This window comes from Phaethon aethereus (assembly GCF_964289735.1).
Source record: "Phaethon aethereus genome assembly, chromosome: 2".
Lineage (NCBI taxonomy): Eukaryota > Metazoa > Chordata > Aves > Phaethontiformes > Phaethontidae > Phaethon > Phaethon aethereus.
Window position 1 is genome coordinate 166,187,925 of NC_138582.1, and position 25,599 is coordinate 166,213,523.

Here is a 25,599-nt window from a genome sequence, read left to right on the forward strand (position 1 = left end):
GCATGGTTATTCTGAGGTAGATGTCATAACACTGTGTTTCAAGGATTGGCAACAGCACCAATGCAACCAGCATCCCACAAAGCAAAGGAGAGGTAAGAGCAAAACACAACATTGAGCAGTGTCCAGCTGTGAAATACACCACATGAACAGCCTGTTTTCAAACAAACACCAAAACATTGCATAAGTTTGTTAACTACTGTGGGTTGCAGGACAAGTAAGAAGTGGAACTTAAATAACAAATAAATAAAAAAATGCAAGACCAATTGTAGACAATGCTGTATTTGACCACTTCAGCCTACATTCCACTTCCAGTCACACTGGTGAGCAAGAACCATTATAAGCTATACTGTACTTCCCTTTCAGCTGAACCCCACAGGCCTCCTAAGAAAGATCTGGGAGCATTCAAAAGTGTACAAGGGAAAAAGATAAAGAAATCAAGCACTGAAATAAAATCTTGACTAACATCACCTAACTCAGTAGCTGGGCTAAAAAAGAGCCACATCTCTGAACTACATTATTCCTGCCAGTCTACATTCTTCACAGCAATTACCACATCTGCTGAAGAGCTGAATGCCCTTGACTTGGTTTGCTCATGATGCAACAAAATTGGTCCCTCCATTTCCTATAGCAGCAATAAATTAAGCCATTGCATTAATGTAGAATGTCATGCAGCGTTTGCAAAGTGTGCAGGTTATCCCCGACTACCCACACAGCTGAAGTGTATGTTGAGATACAAGGATCAAGATCAATACCTTTAACAAGTCATATCACTTAATCACTCAAAGCATGGTATCTCCACAAGCTGGGAGGTGCTCCCAGATTCCCTGGCCTCTGAGCACCTGCTGCTGTAGAAGCTTGAAGTTCACGGCCACTCATCATTCAACTACTGATAGAGCCATTTACTATGTGTTTCCTAACCCCACTCCAAACTAACGGTCCTCTTCTCCTCCATCCCAAGAAACTAAGTGCCAGCCACTAAGTAGCATGGACATTGAAAAAGTCATGGAAGAAACAAGTCACCCTTAACCGACGACAGAGCTATTTGCCACTCTCCCTGCCCTCTCCTGACATGATACTGGTTTACCCTCAACACTAGGCAGATTCTGGGAATAAACAAGCTTGCTTCAATAGAGAAGTTTATGGGTCTGAAGCACTGTAGGGAAAAAAAAATTAAAATAATTTAAGCACAATTTTCCCTTTTCTATCCCCTTGCCTGATGACTGGCAGTGCTGTAACACAAGAGTATTGTCTTGTCCCTAGGCAGTACAAAGTTTACCGTAAGCTGACTATTCTGCTCAGATACCTTCAGCACAATAGAAGGATAATGGATCCAATAAAAGCCCAAGTTCATGCTTTTAACTGCGCTGGGGGAGAGGAGAAAGCAAGGAAGGGGCATAACCCAGTTATGAACTCATCGTATTTCTCTTGCACTTGCTTCTTAAAACCACTGTAATCTGCAAGGACTTCCATTTACTTTTTTTTTTTTGGAAGAAAAAAATCCCAATAATCCTACAATAACAAGTAGTTGCCCAAAAAAGGTAATTAAACTGATTGGGGGAACTGCCATGTAGGGAGACTACAAGACTGAAAAGCTTGAGAACACTTACTTTGGGGAAGAAGCAAATATGGAAACAAGATAAAAGTAGGGAAGGTAAGAGCACAGAGCAAGGAAATGGGGAACTTCCATCCTTTTGGCTTTCACACTGGGAAACAACATCCAATAAACGGACAAATTCAGAACAAACCCAGGAAAAAAAAAAAAAAAAAAACTTTTTCACACATGTCTACCTTGGCAACCAGTGCCCCAGGAAGCTGCTACAGCTCAGAACCATCCTCTTCCCCCTCCACCTCCCCATGATTTGAAGTTCAAGAATATCTATAGTTGGATTTTTAAAGAGCTTTCAAAAAATAATTAAGAGATCAGCTTAAGTCTGGATAAGTAAAAGCTTAACCGTTATAGGTCCAGACAAGAACTTGTTTGGGGAAGGATTATCCAAAAAAATTGCCCAGAGCTTTATACTTCCAATTTCCTCTGAAATATCAGGCATTGATCACTTACCCATGCTCCTTAAATCACGCACAAGTTTTCCAGAGGGGCCACAAACTTTGGGAGCACAACTAGAGGCACGGCACAGGGGTTTATTCCAAAGATCAGACTAAGAATCTGCTTTCTGGGATACTCAGAAAAGGAGAACACTCACTGACTGCCACATCTGAGTCTGAAAAGGAAGGCCTTACCCTCCTAAAGGAGCTGTACAACAGCCTTAAAAAAATCTTTGATGTTCTTCAGCCTGAAACATGACTTCTGATGAGGGATTGACTGGTTTTGGTTGAGAACAGTTTATCATCAGGTTCTCTCTCCATTTTTGCACAGTCTCCTGGCCTAACATCTCACTGTTAAAGCAGTTATTTTATAGGCTGTGTCCGAGTTTGTCAGTTGGAGCCATTTACTGCCTGTTTGCTGTCTATAAAATGCCACAAGGCAAGTCATGAAAAGTCTGTTTACTGACAGCAGGTATGGAAAGACCTCAAATTCCGATCTTCATCCCAGACATTAATGAACAGTATTTGATACATGATGTCAAGACATAAATATTTGCTTTCAGAACAGACCTATACACAAGCCTACAGAAGGACCCACACTAGATCTGGTCACAAAATTGGAAGCTTAGGAGAGCTGACAACAGCAATTCATTGCAGTCCTACCCATAACAAGAAAAATCATTGTGAGGAACAGGTCAGCAGAGATTTAAAATAGGCAATTAGAAGTACTTATCTAAAATTACATGCCAAGTCTCTGCAGCATATCTTTCTGAACCTAACCCTTTTAGCTGGAATTGGCAATTACTCAAACAGGAACCATCTCAATTACTACATCATGACAATACAGTTCAGAATACAACTGAGGCAGAGTAGTATGGACAAGCCACATAAAAGACTTGGGAAGAGAACCAGGAACGGTATGAGGACAAAAAGACCAACTGTGAAAAGGGGAGGGATCTCAAACTCCTCTTATGTCTGACGCTAGTGTCGTATTTGAATGCAGGTCATCTTAAGAGTCCTATATGCAACCCTTCACAGGCGCACTAAAAATGTGACAGCTTGGATGGAGCCTTTCCTCCTTACAAGAGGTGATTTGCAGACGCCTATAACGGTCAAAATAGCATTAGTCACTAGATGGAAACTGGAACCACGGTTCAAGTGACTTGCTGAAGATCATACAAGAGTACAGCTAGCCAGGACTCCTGAATTCTGACTCTACTTTCTAATTGTGATCACCAAAACAAGTGCCTATTAAGTTCGCACTACAGAAGCTGTCAAGATGCAAGTGGACACAGACAGTTGGTACTAAAATAAACTCCTAGAGAGATACTTTAAAAGGAAAGGTGGTACAAGGCCTCATCTTCCCGTCTTTCCTCAACCCCTGCCAGTCAATATTTACTACGGAAAGTTTTACCCAAGAGAGCTTTCTCATCTTTAGTGGAGACACCTCAATGTTCACAAGAATGCCTATACTCTGTCTGGCTTAAATCCAGGGACCTTCCACATGTGAGGTGGACGTGAGAGCTGCTGCACTACAGAAGCACCAGCTCACACACACATGGAAAGGAGAAAACAAAGCAGCCCATCAACATACAAGCTGGATGAAAAAAAAATAAATTTTCATTACCACAGCTACCCACCAGAAGCTGTTTTCCATTGAGGAAAATCCTGAGAAAAGAGGCACAAAGCAGAAGAAAATTACAGAGCTACAGCTCCAAAGGACTCTACCTCCTGTCCTGAACTCAGAATTAGTTGGGGTTTCCATATGGCAGCCTGCAATATGTCAGAGTGATCCCTTAGCTGGCATCAGTACCAGAAACATTAGGAACAAGAGTTAGTTTATTCAGTTTTTCTCTTTACAGGCGAAGGGGGGGGGAAAAAAAAAAAGGTAAAGAACCGCAGGAAAGGGAAAGAAAGCAAAACCATACCCTTAAATTTTAAAGATTCTGGAAGCATATAGCTCTGGATCCCCCTCAAACTGCAGAGCTCTTGTGGGTGCAGCTGAGCTTCACACTTGCACATGAAATCTTTTCAAAACAAAGGGATTATACAAAGTGCTTAGCTCTAAACAAATAGCCTGAAGTTCTCCAACAGCTGATCTTTTTAGCATTTTAAGTACTGTGTCCCACAACCAGGACAACTGAACTGCCTCCAGTGAAATCAGTCTAGTCCACTCACCCTCACACCACCTCAAGAAAGATAGTTTAAGGCACTTAGCAAACAGAGATCACGCCAACTGAACTACAATTCCCCGGATAGTTTTGACTGCATACCAGGAGTTCATCCATGCTGGTCTGACACTTCTCAAGATTGATCCGTTTAATTGCCACCTTCTCCTTCTTTGGAGCACAGAAGGCTGCCTGCACCACCGCAGTCGCTCCACTCCCTGTGGGTGAAAAAGACAGATAGTTAGCAACATCTCACGGGACTCCAGCGGACAGGAAAGGGAGGTCAGACAACAAAATTAGTGCCAGTTAGTAAAGACAGCAGAGCCAGGTGAAAACCCAGTGAAGGCAACACCACAGGCACTCCCTGCTCCAGATCTGCGCAACTCAGCGGGTTCGCTCAGCTGTGACATCGAAGTACAGGGGTAACCAAATGAAAACAAGTGGATCTTTATGAGGGGTCATTATAGCTCTGCAGACAAAAAAAAACCCAACAGACTCCAGTTTACTTATAACAGAGGAGTGATTCTTCTTGTGTGCTTTTAAAAGAAAGGCCACTGAGGTCACACAGACTTTTAACCTGATGTGTTCACTCAAAGTGTTGAAACAAGCCACACTCTTTGCTACCAACACTAATGAGATTTTTCAAATATTTCTATGTACTAATTGCTGTTCTCGTCTCCCCTCATTTTATGCAAAGACACGAGGTAGGCTTCATTCAAGCCTGTTCAGCTCCAGTTCTCACATAGTAGCACACCATCTTGGTGTCTGGGTTGAAAAATCACAGCCAGAGAATGTTTAAATTCAAACAGGGGAAAAACATCATCTTTTAATGTACAGTTGTTCAACTGCTCGAGGTAGGAATAAGAGTTCTGGATTTAAACTGCTCAGCAGTATCATATCCTTTGATATCAAAATGAGTTTGCAACAGTGAGTCTTAAAATCTAGTTGCTGTTAAACCTCTATTTGTTGGCCTCCAGAAATAGTTGCAACATTCAAGGCTCATCAATAGGACATCTTGTTGCTTTACTTTCTACCCTGATCTTGGTTCCCCTCATTTACACACTTCACTGAAAAGGAATCAACTCAAATTAATAAAAAAGGGGTAGGACAGGTGGAAAATAGCTCAAGAGCTTCCTATTGCCAATATTTAAAAAAAAAAAAGCTATTAAAAATAAAGCCACACATATTTTGTTCATTATCCCAGGCATAACTCTTGAACCCATTTGGGCTGATGAAGGAGACAAGAACAGCTATTCTGTATTTTAAAATGACACCTATTTTACCACATTCTCCTATTGTTAACACCCTGAAACCTAATTCCAGATTCTACAACACAAGTCAAGCACAACATTTTTGCAAACTATTTTTTTTTCTAGTCTGTTCAGATAAACTGAGGGCAAAATTCTGCAATCTCATCTTCAAACAAAGGCTACCGAAGCTCCCTACGACCATTGTCAAGAGTCTTCTCGCAGCAAGTTGCACGAAGTCACAGCCAAACTCAAATAAAGTGCCAGGTGGGGAAACAGCTTGTAATCCAGCCCTGAAGGATACAGAAAGAACTGCTCCATCCAAAGTCACACTGAAATACATTACAAAGCCCTCAACTGTGGGACTCTGCTCCTCTAATCTTCAACCAGCACCTGTTAACAGTGGAGCTACAGGAGGTTTCACTTCACTTTATATGGCATTGCAAGTGTTGCCTGGACAATAGCTTCAGCTTGCCAGTTGATTCCCTGCACTTAAGGGTTTACATATTAACGGCAGAAGGCAGCAACGTGCAGAACACAAAACAGCAAGGTTGCTAAAGCTGTACTATTTCACAAAGCAAATGGGTTTTTAAGAAGTTTGAGACTGAGGCCATTTATTACTTGCACACGTATTACTTTTCAGAGACTATTCCTAGCAGAGGGCAAAACAAAGCCACCAGGAGCAGCTTAGGTGAAAGAAAAGGATAGCAATAGGGTCAAAAATATTTACAAGGCACTTTGAAAGTGAAGTTTGAGTGCCATGAGCAGGGTCCTGAACAAAGGATGGAAATCATGGAAGAGTCTAGGCAGACATTAACAAAAAGCCTTCAGAAAAAGCAAGGGGAAGAGGTTTTGACAGCTGAGTTTGGCTAGACTGCCAGGAGAAGGGCTGAAATACACAATATTAAGCATGGGACAAACATCCCAAAAGCAAACCTCCACGTACACTCCCTGTGGTTGCTTTGCCCGGCAGGTACAAGATGCAGGACTCCAACATGAAAGCAGCAGCCCCAGCACAGATGTATTCCCACCCACTGGGAAACCTGGGTCGCACTGCCCTGCCCCTTTCTACCACCCAGTACCTGCTTCTCCAATATTTCCTGCTGCTTCTTTGGAGGGAGAAGAGCGAAAACACACAAAGTGACTCAAGAGAACAGCAGCAGAACATGCAGAAGTGGTGACAAAAGGTCCCCCTACAGCAATAGCCTTTTGGAAGCCAGAACAAAAAAACAAACATTTGTGCCTGTGTCATTCCTTTGGAAAGAGTTAGATCCCAGAAGAAACATTGCTGCTGACACGTTCAAAGCACCAGTATTATGATTTCTTTCTTTAAATGTCTTGGCGCATAGTAATAGACACAGTCTGAAAACACAAGCCAGACGCTGTAAGAATATACGACTGTGCACCTGAGGACTGTCTTGTCACACAACCCTTTTCACTCTTCAGTTAGTTTTGCGGTGCATACTTTCATCTCCAAAGCTACCTGCACAGTCCTCATCAACACAAAAGTATCTGTGCTCAAAGACTCTTTCTGGGTATCTCAGATACTCAACAGCTTCAGAGTAGTCCTGCTTTGCTCCACAACATGACATACCGGGATTTCTGTGCCAGTTAAACCCAGTTGGTGTAAGCGTGCAGATGATGCTTCTTCCAGTACAGACGTGATATCACTACTGTAGACCAAATCTTTTATAAGATAACAGTGAAGTCCAGGGTTTTATAAAAAAGTGACTACACAAAGAATGATTTTTGTGGTTTGTTTGGGTTTTGTTTGTTTGTTTGTTCTTTAATGTTACTACCAGAAACAATAGATGCAGACTAACCAAAAGTGGGACCATGCACGCTACAGCTCCTTCCCAGCCCTCGAGCCTGCCTGATAGATGCTCGCTAGGACTTCAGGGCAAAAACTGCTTTTCACTAAGTGTTTGGACAATGCCTCAGCCTACAGAGACCCGATCTGTTATGGGTGTATGGCATTATTGGAACAGTAATGAAATCCCGAACTAAATCCTTCTGGGCACATGGCAGGGCATCATCCAAACTCGAGACTCCTCCCACTTAATTCCCTGCTGCTCCTACTTCTCTGGCAGCTCCCTACAGTTCAGTCACCACCTGCTCTCCCCACACCCCCCCACTAATTCGTCATTTCTTTCAGCTCCTCTGTAGCACTTAATTATAGAGAAACAATGAAATCTCAAAAGCGTATCAAGCGAGGATAAAGCCAAGCTGCAGCACGATGTGCCACAAGCAAGCTGCTCTTTGGTAGCGGCGGCGGCGTGCCGTGCTTCTGGGACCAAACAAAGACGGGTTTCCATGCTTCTCTGAAGACTACAGAGGATGTAGCAACATGGCCACTTTGGGCTTTGCAGCCATACAATTTGTTTACAAAATTCCAGGGCAGCAAGAGAAGGAAAGGAAGAATAGCTGCAGTAAGGATGCTAAACACATTGTTAAGTGAAAAGAAGCATAGATAGAGAAGATGACACCAAGAGAGAGAAAACGAAAAAGCCTGGCAAGGAAGATTTTTTTAAAGTTTAGGAGCAGGTAACAAATATAAGGGGAAAGGTGGGGAGTGAATGATTTCCCTGGCTGCTATGAACCACCTTCAAGGAGAAAAAAACAACCCACAAGTGCAGTTTGTGCTAAAGTGGCACAACTTAGACCAACTCTCCCAGCAGACACAGATCTGCGGGGATCAGAGCCAGCTGCAGTCCCGGGCGATGCTCAGTTGCAACGCTGTGGGCAGCACTGGGTTAATGTGCCTGTGCTCAGTTCATGCTTGTTCCCCACCTCAAGACACTCTGATCAAGGTCAGCGCTGAGCCTCTTGCCTCCTCCTCCCTCAAGATCAGCTTTCGGAGAAAATTCGCTCCCTAGTTAATCTCTTCCAGCATAACAGCTTAGCAAAACAATGAAAACTGGGCACAGCCAAATGCTTGCTGCTTTATTCCTGAAAAGCAGGAGATCATTTTGTTGAGGGCTGAGGAGGAGGAAAGAGACCCCAAGTGGGTATTAGGATCTGTTCAATACCCCCTGCTTTCACCTCTGTAGGCTCTCAGATACAGTTCCAACCCTTAGGATAGCAGCTGCAACATTCCTGCATAAGAGGGTCAAGACCTGCTTTAGGAAACAGTCCCCGAAGAGGAAAACGGACCCTTTCTAACCCTTGCTTCTCTCATGTTTCTATGATTAAATGGCTCTTTCTGAAATAAAACCAACTTCTGAAAGGATGAAAACAACCCAAACCAAAAAATCCCCAAGCACTAAGTTACTGAAGCCTGATTTCCCAGGGTATCTCCTCTGGTCCCCAGGACCCATGCTCCCTGTACCTTCAGCATCCAGAGTTCCAGTCTGGACGTCTCCTTAAGTTGAGACAAACTCCCTGCAGAAGTCCACCGCCAGCCTCCAAGGGAGGACTGACACATCTCTACTGCAGCCACTTGCTGTCACGTAACTTATATGAAGCTCACTTTAAACAAACAAAAACACACACATAGAAAAAGTAAAAGCAAAAGAAAAAAAACCACAAAAACAAATCCTCCCACATATGTGATAAAGTCTATGGAAACCAATGATTTCAAGGCCATTTGTAGGAGTGGAAAGACAGGCGAATGACCTGAGGACATAGCGTGTTCATATACACTTTGTTGCCAAAGATAACTGAATCCTTGCAGCCACAAGGACAGTGCAAGTAAGACTGGGATGAGTTGCACTGATGCCTCCTCCTAGGCGAATGCAATTGAAGCCAGAGGTCCTTTTGGCAGAGATATCTGCTTAAGCAATGCGAACAGTCATGCCAAATGGTCACAAGACAAACATCAGATCCTGGCTCTAGAAAGTATTCTCCCACCATGTGCAATGGCCATTCAAAGTAGCTACATAGGAAGAGCACTCCCAAAACAGTGTTGCCCAAGCTTTAAATCCATCCCTCTACTGGAAACTGAGTTTCAGGTACCCTGGGAGATGTCAAAACTTCCCTTCAAGGTAATTCAGTTGCTCACACAGCTGTTTCAACAAAAGGTATCTTCCCTAACAGTCTTGGAGCATCAGTCTTTATCTTAATGTGATATCAAATCCCCTCTGTAGGAGGAGTATGCTCTTCCAGGGTCAAATGAATGTTACAAGCAATTTAGGTTGGAAGGAACTTCCAGAGGCCTCTCGTTCACTCTCCTGCTGAAAGCAGGGCCAAATCCCAAGTTAGATCGAGTTCCTCAGCATCAAATTCAGTCTAATTTTGAATACCTTTAACAATAGATATTCTACAGCCTTTTTGGCTGTTCCTGTGTTTGACCATCCACATGGCAAAGCTTTTTTTTTCCCCACCTCACTACCTAGTCAGACTTCTCAACGTTGCTCACAACTACAGCCTTTCACTGTGCACCTCCGTAGAGGCCAGCTTCATCTCTTCTATTTCCCACTAGACAGCTGAGGACAGCAACATCACCCCCTTTAGCTCACTCTTCTAAGGCCAAAGAAACCCAGCTCTCCCAGCCTGCCACCATAAGTCATGTTCCCAAGTCATCTTCAGCATTAGACCATGCTCATCTGAACACCTCTGCCTAACCCTGCCCTCTCCTTTCACCATTCCCCAGCACATACACAAGCTCTCTATTTTTAAGCGAGATCTGGAATCCATCCTCCACTATCTGGAGTGCAGTGCCAGAAAGCTGCTTGTGACGCAGGCTCTGTTTATAATTGTGCCCCCGGGTTTTCCTCTTATGAACAATGCACACAAAACACTTCCCTGCAAGGCTGTTCTGGACCAAGCAACGGCTTTCGGGCTCCACGTATCTAGTTTCAGGTAAAAAAGACAAAAATTCAGAACCCTGTCCTGTGGGCTCCAGGCACTATGTCTCAAAGGGTTTATCTTACACCCTGCTGGTTACACCAACCAAAGAAATCACCCCGTTGTGATTAGCTGCAGAAGCAGCAAGAAAAGTAGACAGTTTGCTCCACTCCACATCTTCGTATGGGATTACGCATCTATAACAAGATCCAGCCATGGAACCACACACACACTAAGGTCTCTTGGTCAAGGATGTGACACTAACAGTCCTCACTCCATCCAGATCACACAGACAGGACACCCAAAGCCCTGGAGACCTTTGATGCTTTATAACAGAGACTCAGTATTCACACCTGCCACTGCAGGCACAGGGACAGCAACCTCCATCTCTGGATGCTTCAACTCTTTGACAGCCTCATGCCAAAGAGCTGTGGGAGCCCTGCTCTGTGGTTACTCGTTCCAAGGACAATACAGTAATAAAACAAGAAGCTACAAGACTAAGAACAGAATTTCTTAAGCGTTCTTACAGAGCACAGGGCAGATACAGATCTAATTAAACCAGAAATTAAACACCGGATTGCAAACTTAGACTGATGTTGCATTGTTTAGTCCATTTGCTATGAAGTCAAAGTTATGCCTCTATTTTCTCCACTTCATTTGAGGTTTATGGTGAGAAAAAAGTCCTCTGGCAAAGAATGAGCCTCTTCTAAAAACAAGCTAGTAAAAAAACCTACTCTTAAATTTGTAGCCAGCTCAGTACAGGGTGGGAATACTCCTTTCCCCAAGTAGGACTTCGTAAGAAGAGTGAAGAGTCTACTAGATGTAAAAAGTCTTCCTGGCACAGACCCCACGATTCAGGAAGAGTGAAGTAATGCAATGTTAATGGTCCTTGAATACAGTCATAGCTCTTCAAGTCATCTCCCCACCACATGTCAAATTCCTACTACAAAATGGAAGATGCTGACAGTTACGAATAGCATTAATAAAACCAAAGGGAATTCATAATGGGACTCAGACATACTGCTAGTACTGCCACAGAGGGGATGAAAAAATCTGCTCACCCACGGTGAGGAGAAACGTTTCACAGGAAAGTGCCATCTACTCAGCCCAGTACTGCAGGAAAAACATTGCAAATGTTAAGGATGCTGGAAGTGAAGTTACAGCCCTGAATCAGCAGGAAGATCACTCGGGTGCTTCTAGCACTGCTCAGAGTGAACCCAAACAGCAAACCGACTCTGAATGCTGCTGTTGCAAACACCACGAGCAGCAGTGTAAACCCGCAAGGCAGAATTCAGTCGGTTTTGTTCTGTGCCTGGTTGGAAAACTTGTGGGGAACTAAAGCAGCAGGAGAGCAGTCCATGGCTAAGACAACAAAAAAGCTCCAAAACCGCAAGAGTGAGCGGAGCTCCCCTCCCACAGTAACACGGAGAGTGCAGACACGCACCCACCCCCGGGAAGCTCCAGAGTTGCACCAACACAGCCACGCTCACTCACAGACCTTTCCACCACTTGTTCCCGATAAGGATTTACTACACATAGTATTTCCCATAGAGAGAGGAACCAGGGCTTCACATTCATTTCTCTGCAAGCTGAAGGACAACATACCCGCAGTGCAAGACAGCAATATCCTATTTAAAACCCTGGGAGAGGCAGTAAGAGGCCAGGTTTAACTTGATGCACCCTCTCTCAACTCGAGTCGTGCAGTATTTGATCTATAGCGGGGATGGAAAGACCAAGTTGACACGAGGGAAAGAAATACTTGCTAATACAGTGCACGGAAAAAAAAAATCATCTATTATAACAAAGCAGCATAAGCAAAGCCAGAAAGCAAAAGCAGATTTAACTGAACAGTTGTGAGGAAGCCAATTTTAAAGGCTATATTGGGGAGTGGACGAAAACTGGCTATTGCCACTGACTATACATCACAGCATAAGCACACACTATATATGAAGACACCCATACTATGCCTGTGCAGCAATCCTAATAGCTGAAGGCAGGCAGAATAGCTGAACTCTCACATTTACAAGAGAGTAGCTAGCCTAGTGTTTCTAAGGAAAAGGCTTTTAAAAGAATAGCTCACCCCTATTTTAAATAAATTATTCTAAAACTTTGCATTTCAACGTGGTCAGTGTCAAAACATCACACCCCCCTTCAATACTGCGTAACTCGCATCACTGAATGCAGCACGTTCATTCCTCTTCCAGGTTCCCCTTGACCACAGCCAAGTGCCACGGACCCTTGGCTGGGTTCAAGCCAAAGGTGACTGCACATACATTAAGACACAGGGCATGTACTGAACAACACACTGAGAAAGGGCAGTAATTGGGAGGTAATATGTCCAGGCACATAATAAAGACTTAAATACAAATGACTCTTCTATTTCGCACCAGCACATCTGATGACTACAGTCTAGACTTTTTAATGAAAGAATTGGAAGGAGGAATGAGACAAAGCACATTTATTACTTGAGAAATCCTGTGTTTGTTGCATTTGAATTGCAGGTGTATCTCTTTTTAGTGACCTTTGGTCATTTATTCCAGTATAGCCAGAGCTCAAGTAGTTTGCAATTCTGGGCAAGTTGCAAGGCCATTTATTTCAAATGGTACTCACACACAAGGGATTTATGTTGTTAAGACTTAATTATACATGTCTTCCCCAAAGCCTGAGAATCTTTGCTCAATCATTTCATGTTAGTGCCTGCAGTGCCTAACAGACAACTAATATTTCAGCATTAATCCAGCATGTTCAAAGAATTTCTGAAAATAAGGAGAAGCAGATTTCTGAAACTCAGCTATCAAATTAGAAACACAGCCAAAAATATTTGAACTGCACGTAAACTTGCTGACAGTGAATTATTCACCATCTTGAGAGCTCTCGCTGTTGACAATACCACTGAAAGCCACACATTGTGTTCAGAGCTCAGAGGTTTCTGCCCATGTAAGACAATGTCTTTCTCAAGACTCCTAATGCTCCGTGGCCAGCGGAGAGCAATGATAAGCCAGTGAAGATCATACAGTGCTGCCAGCATTTGCTTAAACACACTTCACCTCCTGCGGTCCACCAATACAGAAACACTCGACGCTGCAGACTTATTGCCCAGGTCTTTAATTCAGTTCTCAAACTCGAAAGGAGGAATACAAACCCATATCCAGTCACTTGTAAGAAGTTCGATACCATTTTCGGACACAACAACAACTGATGGGCAATAGCTGCGGCTGCGTACATCTCCCCATGGCCCCATCGAACCCTACATTATAAATAAATGCCTCTCCGACTTCTAAGCTGTAGAGGGATCTAGCTACTCTAAACTGCACAACTCAATGCCAAGGTTTCTGCAGAAAGGAAGGGGAGTCTTACGGAAATTTTCACCCCACCCCACATTGTTCTCTCAAAACTCTTTCGGTATCTCTTAGGCCCCGAACACAGAAAAACGTCATCTGTTTTCCCACCTTCAGCAAACACTCAGGGTGGGATTCCTTACAGACAGAGCACAGAAGTGACAGTTTTGAAGAGAAAACGGTCAGCCTGTCAATATAACACAGGCCAGGACTGGAATGGAGGGGTGAGGAAAAGGGTTGGCCATGCAAGGCATGTCAGAAAGATACCAGAAAAACTTGTCACAGGGTCACTTTGCTGTTTGATTTCGCCAATGAACTGCTTCACCTACAGTCACCAGTTCACAGTACGTGCAGCTGGGCCAGGCTTTCCGCTGCCTCCCCCCCGCCCAGCCATCGGACTCCATGCTAGAACATGAGATGCAAGGAAAAAAAAAAAGACAAGAGAAAAAACCACTGGTCACAGATGGTATCAGCAGAGAGAAGGATTAAAAGGGATGGATATCAGCCCATCTGACGTTCTGCCCAAACCTTCCACTGCAAACACCAAAGGATGGAAGAGACGGTGCCAGAGGGTGCTGCTGTTGACTGTATGCCTAACCTCCTGCAGCCCCTAGGACATCCCAAGTTAGCTCAAACTAGCGTATGTCCCCATCATATCTTTTAAGCAGTTATAATTTAACCTGAAACCCACCTCAAGAAACCGACAGAAACACTACTGACACACTGACAGTTTGCAGAGAAGAGATCAGAACCTCACCAGCAAATACAAACACCCTACGGTTGCACAAGGTGCCCGGGTGACTTGGGGAACGCCTTTGAGACTGTTTTCCCCACGGCAGTAACTACAGTAAGCTCCAAGGGCCAGTTACACAAGTCCTGCATGACCTGCCACATTTACTTAAGATGCTATTAGCATGCCTAAATTAGATTTTCAGTTTGAAACCAATTATATTTATTTGATTTCGTGCCAACTTCTCTGGCTAATTTAAAGGGCACTGCAGCTATGCAGTGTTAACTCTACATGAGGGAAAGCAGGCTCAAACATCTCATTTCCAAACACAGCAATATCACTGGAGAAGGTTTATCCTTCCCTTTTAATCACTGTCAGTTGTCTTTATGGTATATGCAGCAATGTAAATATCACACTGGCTGTCATCAGGTATTACCAAGGCTCAAAACACAGCCCGGGTACTGTAGCCAAGCCAGCGTTCTCCTTTCTCCTCTCCCAACCTTTATCTCTGAACTCTCTTTCAACTGTAATTGTCAACTACAGAGGATATTTTATTTGGATGGGATTCCACTAAACAGAACAATCTGTCTGCATACAGTGCAGATGTTTGATAGTACTGTGGTTATTTTAGGTAAATAAGCTTTTAAGTATCTGATATGTCCTCTCTTGAAGGCTATTATCCTTTCTTTTCAGGGAATAGCTTGATCTAGTAAGTTTTTCCTGCATCTATTAGTGTGTTCAGCACACAAGATTAGCCCACTACTTAAAAATTACATTCTTCAACCACGAGTAATGAGAACCATCCTGAGCCTTAGGATCTGGACAAATAGCTGTGCTCAGGCTGTTAGTCCATCAGCCTCTCAGCTGTTCAAATAAAGATTTGCACCAGCGAGTCGTTCAACAGAAAGAGTTCATGCTCAAGACGCTTTTTCCAGTAAAGTACAGTTTGCTGGAAGTCAATACCCCAGTATTTCTCAGCTTTTAATATGTTGTTTATGAGACAGCACTTGGCATCCTCAATGACAATTTTTACTTTAGTGAAGGGATGGGATGTAATGGCCTCAGCTTTCCACTTGCTTGGTGCACTACCTCACACGGTGAGAGACAGAAAGAGGTTCACAAAGAAGCGGCCTAGAAAATAAAAGTTTTTACAGGTCAGGACACAGAACATGTCAACTTCCCAAAAGACTCAATTTCCACTGGCAGGTCTTAAGGAATCACAAATCAGAGACATGTGTAGCCAACATATTTAAGGTTTGGAGACAGCACTAACACCAAGCTGCAGCTCTCCCACGCCTTCACTGGGAAGTGTCCTTGCAGATACAGCCTGAACATAATGCAATGCAAGGAAAACATCGAGCTATAGACGCGTGCTATAGAAGAGAAGGCACTGGTACTTCCCACTGTCTTAGGGAACCCATTAAGCAGCTGTTTCATACAGCGATGACAGGGTCACACGGAGGTTTGAGTCTTTAATAGAACGTGTGCCTATAATTCCCCCGTGCACCATTTCAAACACAAGCATTCATTAATTTGGTATAGGGATTATACAATTTAGCATCAACAATAGCAAGGAACTGGGCTCCATGACCCTGGGAGTCCTTTCTAGCTCTGCATCTCAGAAAAAGAAGTGACAGCTTTCCATTTGTGTTCTGAAAATTGATATCATGAAATCCATCCCTGGGGATTTTGCAGAAAAGGTGTTTACTCCATTGCAAGAAGCATCTTCTTCATGAGTTTTGTGTTGCCTGCCTGAAGCTGGAGATGGCCTGAAATGCCTGACCACCATTTCAGCTGCCCCACTTACCTCAACAGGTATCAGCTCTGAGCACAGCCAGGTAATTTTCTTAAGAAAAATATTCTGTCAGTCGTCTCATCCCACAGCCATTAACTTGTTCTCTTATTTTTCAAATGCCGTCATTTTCCGCTACTCTCTGCAACATTTTCAAAGCTTCCCTTTCAGAAGGGCTGGAGTGAACCCTGGATCCCAAGAAAACAGACTTACAATTCCCCGACGACCAAAAATGAGCAAGAGCCTAACTTAGGCTAAATAGAAAATAAAAATAAAAATGCACAACCTGTCCAGCAGTAACTATGAAGCTTTCATCCAATGTTTAGGAAGACTTCGGTTTTACAAGACGTATGTTGAATTGCCACAAGATGCAGTAATCTCACATCCTGACCACAAGCACGTCAATAAATTCCACGTTCACAACTAGTTTTTTAGAACATTTTCCTACTTGACAACACTCTCCCCTCTAACGAACTGCAAAATTTGTCAATTAACTCTGCTCTAAGACAAAAGGCAGCTTAAATTCTTCCACTCAATAAGCTAGTAGAGGATACCACCGGACAAGCCACATGCTCAGAAGACTCAGTGGGGTACTCAAGGTCAAAATTTCACTCTGCAGTTTTAAGTTAAACTGTTAAAATTAACAGTTCTGTGGATGGATGAAAAGGAAACAGAGCATCCTCCCACATAGCTTTATTAATAGCAAGGTGCTAGCAGTAAAAAGAGTAAAGTTTGTGTTTAAATTACCACTCATGACTATAAAGCAGTAACATTTTGGCAAAACCCAAGAAGAATTTACTACAGTAAGAGATGATCATTGAAGTATTTCAACTCTCGCTATTCTTCTTTAGCAGCTGCTTGTACCTTTTCTCTCCAGAATGAATTTACATAGGCTTATTTCCCGCCTGAAGGAAATACCCATTTGGGAGAATGCTATAAAGTCAGTTTAGCATGAAACAGTGAAATGAAACAAAACAAGAAATTTTTCTCTCCCCGACTCCCAACTCAGTAGCTCTCAAGATAAAACGTATGGGGCAGAAAATTGAAATTTGGCTAGAAACTAAAACCTTATTCAGAATAACTTTTCTGTATCCCCCCAAAAAATGCATTTTTATTTGACTGAGTTACAAGTTTGAGTGTTGTTTCACAAGCATGCGGTTTAAGCTGTATAAAATTTTAACGGATGTGTGGAGGAAAGATTCAGCTAATTTGACAATTCAGTGAGAAAGTGAATCAGTGCTGTGGATTTACTCTATATTTCATTTACAGATGGGACTTGTGAAGCCTTTAAGACTTGAAGACAGCTGTCCCCTGCAGAACTCCCAACATGCAGAACCAAAGAGGTCTAAGAAATCTTTGCAAGCTGTGTTAGGCTCTGGTTTGGTGGAGGTTGATACATAACCAAATATTTTTTTTTGGGGTGGCATTTCTCTTAATTGCAAGAAAATCTGTGTTAAGCAACAATTCTGCGTGCAGTGATGCACATCAGGAAACAACTATCTTCATGAGGGTGTTGGTCTCTTCTCCCAAGTAACTAGTGATAGGACAAGAGGAAATGGCCTCAAGTTGCGCCAGGGGAGGTTTAGATTGGATATTAGGAAAAATTTCTTCACTGAGAGGGTGGTCAGGCATTGGAACAGGCTGCCCAGGGAGGTGGTGGAGTCGCCATCCCTGGAAGTGTTCAAAAAACGTGTGGATGTGGCGCTTCAGGACATGGTTTAGGGGACATGGTGGTTCTGGATTAATGGTTGGACTTGATGATCTTAAAGGTCCTTTCCAACCTAGTGATTCTGTGTGATTCTGATTCTGTGATTCTATGACCCCTGGGGAGCGGTGAAAGAAAGGAATTGGGGAAAAAGTGTTGCTGGATGTTGTAGCTATTGAGTAGGGATGAAACAAATACTGGGTTTTTCCTTTTTGCACTGAGATCACCACAAATCCCTACCTGCTTGTACTATGTGATGGAACTACATAACCTGGTTAAAAGCAGGGAACGTGCAGGCTGTGATGATTTACACGGGAACCCCACGCATTAGCAGTGTTTCAAGGCAAATGACACACACAGACAACCAAGGGGCTCAAACTTACGGTTGACGGAATCCCACACTCAGTTCAGTCTCTTCATTTGTATTGGTGCACAAGGGGAACATGAGCAATCCTGAAGCGGTATCATGGACTAGTCAGGTACCTGTGTCCCTGTTGTCATTTAGCTGTACTTACACCATTTGCTACAGTGAACTTGTCTTACTCAGACAAGTTTGATTTTGTTTTTAGCATGGCTCCCTTCATTAGCCTATGCATTACTTTGCACATCAGAGGTACCACATCTCCTCTCATACACCAAGAGTGATGACCTCCGGGTAAAGACTCCAGACAGCCTGTCAGTCAGGGACCTAACCCTGCCTCCAAGACTTTCCCCGCATGACTGCCAGGAAGACAGACAGTTTGATGGGTTTTTAGAAACCTTAAGGCTGAACTCCCTTAGGTGAGGTCACAGGAAACTGCAGCAACTCTGAGAGCCAAGTTCTTTCTATCTGCATCTCAGTTGTTTGATTCTAATGGGACTGCAGGATAATAGGCTAAACTCATCTGGAAAGTCCCAGGATCCTGATATTTCAAAGATTTTGCAATGCCAAATTCCACTGCTCCACAGCTATTCTTCTACACCCACAAAGCTCTCAAGTCTGTCTCTCCCTATTAAGAAAGTTTAATAACACCGACTTTACAAGCACTCCATTAGCATGTCCACAGCTAAATTTACTGCTACGGAGATTTATGATGGATATCATGTGTTTTAGAGGAAATCTTCCAAGAAAATTTGACCAAAACACAGTTTTTCACAATTCACTAACATAATTAGCAGTAAGAACCAGTGTTATTGCCCATTATTTTAAATAGCTCCAACTTTTATTAAAAGATTACATCTCTAGACACTGACTTGGTGGGCAAGCTGCTAACACTCAGAAATAAAATAGATGCTGCCAAGTTTAAATAGACGAATGTTCTGGGGAAGAGTTGATTTTCTCCAAGATTTCATCAGCTGCAGAAGGAACAAGCCTCCCAGGCATGCATTTGTGAGCCAGCATATACACCCCTCAGGTGCGCAGCACATCCAAATTTCCCAGCACTAGCCAAGATATTTGAATTAAACTTAAACTATTTAAATGGTATTCTTAAGAAATTAAAGTGTTAAACATTAATCAGTCCAGGAACCTAGCAGTACTGGAAGCAACTATACCACATAGAAACCATCCACAGGAAAGCGTGAACTACTTCCACATGAAACACCCCATGTGTCTTTTTCTTAATACCCCAGAATAGCTGAAAGCAACAGGAACAGTCTCTGCCCTCCCCTCAAACCAGCAGGAAAAGCAGCCACACCACTTCGATAACAATGATGTATTCTTCCCAGCCAGCCTCTTTCACCACGGCTTGACTTTGTATGTCCTCAGTCTGCTTCCTTGTGCGTTTTATCCTCCTTCCTATCGGAGAGCAAAAAACAAAGACACATGCACAGCTAAACACCTTTTGCTTTCATTTCCCAAGAGGTGAAGATTGACTCAATTTAGCCCTATTCTAGTAGGGCAGTGGTATCAAAGGTCTTAAAGAAATGAGATGTGCCAAGTATTCAAAGGAAAGGCAGCCTGGATGCAGGAGTCACCTCGCTATTTAGTCTCACACAGGAGTACACAAGAAGATACATCAATCTATGTCCAAGCAGCTGAATACTGGGAACACGCTGTAGGAATCAATTTTGTTTAGCTAGGCTGGGGGGAGGAGTGGGAATCCGCTAGGAAATGCTAAAATAAAACATATGGCACGAAGACTGAAGTCTAAACATTCAATTTAGTTCTCAAGCAGTTTTATTTTATTGAGTGTAACATTTCTCTTGAATGGGTTTTAAATAGTTAGGCATATGAAACTGGCTGCAGCTAGCACAGAAGACTCACAGGTAATAGTCAACACCACGCTTCAAAAAAGAAAACTAAAAAGTTATCGTTGGACAAGAGCCTCCCATCCCACCCCGGCTTTTACATTCAAAGACTGATCGTTACCTGGTGAGTCCTTACAGGCTGCTCTTTTTCAATGGCCGTGCTTTTTCAGTACGAGATAGCTACACAAGTACAAGATGGGTGACCATAGGCATTTTGATAAAAGATGGGGAAGCCGAAATCTTAATTCTAGGAAGCTCCTCTATAGCTGCAAAAGAAAATTTCTCCCACACAGGTGTACATATGCTCACACATACAGCTTGGGAAGAACATAGCTAGAAGATAAACATGTTCACAGGCAAAGCCCAACTCAAAAGCAACACGAACCGCAGTCGTTAAAAAAGTAATAATTCAGTAAATGGTGACTTCAATTTTCAATTTAGGCTTGACTTCTGAGGGGAAAAGAAACTCCCACCACATCTGTTTGCGCAGCCTGCGTTGTCCTCATCGCTACAAAGGAATCTGTCAGGGGAGAAAAGGGCATAGGAATAGAGCAAGGGAGCACTCCCACCACTAATTTATCTTGTTTCTGGCACAGACTGTTCACAGCAAAGAGGATGCTCCTAAATCAAACAGCCACAGTCAGCACAGCTCTCATCTTTCCAAAAAAGTAGCAAAATGAGAATGACCCAGTTCCAATCAACTTCACTACCCCTACCAGCATTTCCAACAGGAACTGTGAGGTCCAAAGGAACCTGCATGTGCAAGCATCTGATCAGCACAAGCAGCGTGAGGTCGGGTTTTTTTCGGTTGGGGTTTTTTGGGGGGGCTTCAAAAAGACGACTGCCATGATTTACACGCAATCCACGCTTAGAAGACCACCTTCACAACCAGCACAGACTACATTTTTCTTTTTAGATGAAAGTTTGGGCGTCTCCAGAGGCGGCATTGACCTGCAAAGACTATCGCTACTCTTGGGTTACATTTCATAGAAATGCTTCATAAATTGCTTCCTCTACCCCCGCCTCCATTTTATCCTTTTCTGAAATGAAAGTCAGGTTCTGATCCTGAGCAAGGTTCCTTGATTCAGTGGAACAGAAGTTATTTAAGCCCAAGGAGACTACTCAGCAGTTATTAACACTAACCAAGCATAATAAATGCATTAATCCATACCTTTATAACAGCATGAGTCATCCCCAGTGCTGAGTAATCCTTTTTTCAGTATTAGCTAGAATCAGGAGGACAGTTTTACAGGAGAAGTTCTCTTTGCAGGTAGAAAACTTGCTCTTTCGATTCCTGCACCAAAATGGTACGGAGCCATCCAGGTCAAATGAAAGCCACATGTGGCTATTTTCAGGCAAAACCAGCACAAACTAAGGAATTAGACTACACATGGATTTCCTTTATTCTGGGGTGGAAAAATAGCTGAGCTGGTGATCTACTGAATGGTGGACTCTAAATTTAAAGAGCAACGTTTTTCATCAGGAAACAAGTTAAATCCTTTTAAATCACTAGTGCAAGGTTCATCTCTTTCCACACTAGGACGTCTCTTTGTTCCCTGCTGAAAGACTTTTACAGCTCTACAGAAGTAAAGAGAGCTCAAAAAAAAAAAAAATCCCCAAAAAAACCCTTGAGGTTTACAGGAGACATGAAGCAGGAGGCAGGGCAGTCCAGCTCAGTTAACACAGTGACATTTTGTCCCACAAATCATATACATGCTAGGAAACTTGCGTCACATCTCCATCCAGGACGCTGGCAGACACACCAATGTTTGAAATGAGTAAGGGGGGGAGTGGAGGATGGGAAAGTTAAAAAGAGAAACCATATGTTTGCAATATACACATTTCAGTGTACACTCCATCGCACGCCAGAATGCCAACACAATCTTTCAGTGAGCAGGCGACATCCTGAAACTCGGTTTACAGAGGGACAGGGAAAAGATACAAAAGAAATTAAATGCTTTTTTTCCTGATTTCTCCCCAAGTTCTGTCAGTTAATGTGAGATGACAACACATCTCTCTCCTCCTAATCTTCCTAGTAAGATGTCTGTCTGCAGCAGCAAGTTCTCCTAGGAGCAGAAGTGCATTTACATTGCCTTTTGTTCCCATCCCACCCTGCTCCCCTGCTACAAAAAGGCAGATTGTCCATTCTCTCCTATCGTTAAGTAACTCGAGCTCAAATCCTTGCTTTGTGCTACCAGAACACCCCTTTGCAGGCTCCCAAAATAAATAATAAAGAAAAAGCATTTCCTACACACACAGAACCAGTTCCCTTTCCCCAGGGAAATGGGTGGCCCGTTCTCCCCCTTCTTCCCCACACCTTTATCCCCTGCTCCTCAAAGAGGCTGAACACCACCCTCCCCAGGGCGCATTTTCCAAGGGCGGTTTAAAGGGTTCATCTGTAAGATTATGCCTTCCCTCTTTCCGGGGAGTTTGTCTCCTTCCTAAAGCACTGCTGCTCCCACTGAGCGAAAGGAGAGGACAAAGCCTGATCCCACAGAGCAACAGGGATTTCCAGAAGGATTTCCCCCCCTCCACAGCTTTAGTTCCTTCCTACTTTTAAACAATGCCAAGAATTTAATCTCTTAAAACAGCGTTTTCACAAACTCTCCCACCCTCCTTAACAGAAAACAAGTCTCCCCGTGAGGCAGAGATGGAAGGCCTGGACATGATAGCGCTACGTCATTTATAAACTTCAAATAAAAGCACTCCACAAAGATTATTCTAAAAATTAACCTCCTTCCTAAAAGCCTTTGGCCAGGAGCCTGCCCTGCCACCTCCTGCTTTATTTCGTGCCTCTGGAGAGCGAGACGGGAGGCACTGACCTTAGAGTCACCTGTGGCACCACCTCAGACGTGTCACATACCCACCCTAGAGCAATATATCCCTCAAACACACACACCCCGACAAAATGGTTCAGACAGCCAATAAATCAGTACAGCGGGAGGCCTTTGGTAACTGCAGTGTAAAGGCAAGAGAGAGTGAGGAGGGGGGAGGGAAAAAAAAAAATCATTTAATGGAGAGAGCAAGGGCTGGGGCCTCGAGCTGTGAAGGACAATGAATGGAAACGCACAGTGGCAGCAGCGAAAACCCAGGATAAAAGGCTCGTTCGGCGGCACCACGAAACCCCCCCCGTCCCCTGCAGGGACCACGGCAGCGCGGGGCTGCGAAACTGCCGCGAGCGTAGCCGTCCCCCCACAATGAACGGGGGTGCCCTGGAAGGAGGCGGGAGCCCACACAAGCCGTGGGGCTGGCTCCTCAGAGCACTTCACGCCCGACGCCGCACGGTGAGGGGCAGGCAGCGAGCCCCACGGCGCGGGCCCGTCCCGCTCTGTCCCCTCACACGACACACACACCCCCCCCCGCCAAAGGAGGAAGGCTGAGGCTGGAGATGAGCCCCCCGCCAGCAGGGTGCCCTCCCCACTGTCTGCCCCAAGCCTCTGCTGCCCCTCTGTGGGTTCCTCGGGGGGGGGGGGGGGGGGGGGGGAGAAGGGGAGAGCAGCCCTCCTGCACGCTGCAGAAGGGGACCCCCAGGCCCGCACCCACCCAACCCCTCCCCTGAACATGCACACCCCACGGCGGGGGGGCCCGAGCCCACAGACCCCCACATCACACATCTCCCTCGCGAGAGGGGGCTGACCCCTCCCCTCAGTAAAGGGGTCTCCCAGACCCCCGTACCCCTCGAGCGGGAGCACACCCCCCCTCATACCCTGCCCACACAGACTTCGCCAGGGGGCACACGCCCCCACTCCTTGAGGGGGTGACGGGACCCCCCCCTCAGCTGAGGGGGGACAGACACACACCCCCCCCAGCGAGGGGGCGCCCCACACCCCCCACACGCCCTCCGCGGTGCGCACAGACACCGGGCGGGGGTCGAGCGTCCCCGTCCCGCCCCGCCGCCGCTCACCGATAACCTCCTGCAGCTCGTAGTCATCCTTGTTGATGGACCAGGGCAACGCGCTGGGGTCCTCGGCCATGGCCGCGCCGCGCTCGCCGCCCGCCCGCCCTCCGCGCCGCGAGGGGGAGCGCCACGCAGGAGCGAAAGAGCGGAGAGGCGCTGCGCTGCCCCGCGCGGCCCGGCCGCCCCGACCCTCCCCGGCCGAGCCCCCGCCGACAGCGGCACCCGCAACCCCACCGCCTCCGCCGCCACCCGCCGCTACCGCCGGCCAAACTTTGCCTGCTCCCTCCACCTGCCCATGCCCAGAGCGCCCTGACGTCACTCGCTCACGCCGCCGTGCGCACGCCCCGCCCGCCACAGCGGCATGCCTCCCGCCACCATCTTGAGCGTGGCGCCCTTCCGCCACCGCCATACCACCCCACCGCGGTTTACTCGGCTGCCGCGACCGCCCTCTGGGGACGGGACGGTGTGGCGGGCTGCCGAAAGCGGACGGCGGAGGGGGACTCCTAAAGGAAATAAAAGGGAAGGGCGGGGATGCCACACACAAGATGGCGGCTTCCCTCATCTCCCCCCCGCCCCCAGGCAAGAGGCGGGAGGGGCTGCTGGCTTAAGACCCATTAAGGGCTGTGATTGGCTGCTAACCGCCAACTCCGCAGGTCCCATTGGTGGAGAGGCTGTCAATCGCATCTTGTCCTTCTCCAGGGTCCCTTCGCCTGCGGGGCCTCTTCTTGGGTTTGGGAGCGAAGGCCGGGGAGCGGCAGCACGGGGCTGCCGGGCCGGGGCCGGGGCCGGGGCGTGGGCCTGGGCCTGCCGTGAGGGTGATTCAGAGCCTGGCAGGTGGGAGGTGATCCGGGCGCAGCGTGCCAGCAGCCCTTCTCCCAAACGTGGTAGCCGCTGGCCTGTGTGGCAGCCCTGCGGTGTCTTCCGTGGTGTGCTGGACACATTGGAACCCACTGGACAGAAGCATGGCAAGCAATGGCACGGCCTTGCCCAACAAGGACGTTTTAATCCTGAGGCAAAGAGAGCCAACCCACTGTCTCCTGTCTCCATTTCCCCACTGCCTGTGGGCCTGCTGTGAGCAGGTGTGGAGCCTGGCCCAGGCGCTTCAGGGATCCACATTCCACATTTAAAAATAGGTCCCGGGGTTACGATGGGTATGGAGGGATCAGAAGGTCTGGTTTTCTCCTTGCCGCTTCTGAAGATGAGCAATTCTCCGGTTTCCCAGCTGCTGGATGCTTCTGCTTGCTCCACTCTGCAATTTCAACATTGATGGATATGTCCAACACCCTTGTCCTACGGTTCATGGCTCACAAGTCCGTAGCTGGAGCTTTGTTGATCTGGATGCCTCCAGAAGTACATCTGTTGGCCAGTGGGTAAAAAAAAAATTAAAAGAGAGAGGAATATGAAGCTAACTGGTACCATGAACCCACAAAGGCTGCTGTTCATATATTTAGGTTTAAAGTGTTTGCAGTTTGGGGATCTATTTTTTTTCTGACATAAAATAGATAAAATGGTATGTCTCTTGCTATTACCAGGCACAATAGTAACAATCAGGAGAAATGACTGGGAATTTCTGAATCAGGTTTCATTGTTCTTTGTTGGTCACTGTTGTTCTTGTAGCTTGATGTCAGGCACTACTGTGAGTTAAAGAACATGGGTTATACATA

The 25,599-nt window shown here is 45.4% G+C and overlaps 1 protein-coding gene across 1 annotated transcript in view; it reads right to left on the reverse strand.

Annotated features, from left to right (window-relative positions):
* Positions 1–24,011, reverse strand: part of OXSR1 (oxidative stress responsive kinase 1) — a gene marked incomplete at both ends in the record, with an annotated part of 92,274 nt that extends 68,263 nt beyond the window's left edge. The window contains 2 exons of the mRNA XM_082014964.1: positions 4,317–4,429; positions 23,942–24,011. Coding sequence (XP_081871090.1) covers positions 4,317–4,429; positions 23,942–24,011 — 183 coding nt within the window. The remainder of the gene's footprint in view (positions 1–4,316; positions 4,430–23,941) is intronic.
* Positions 24,012–25,599: the final 1,588 nt, after the last annotated feature.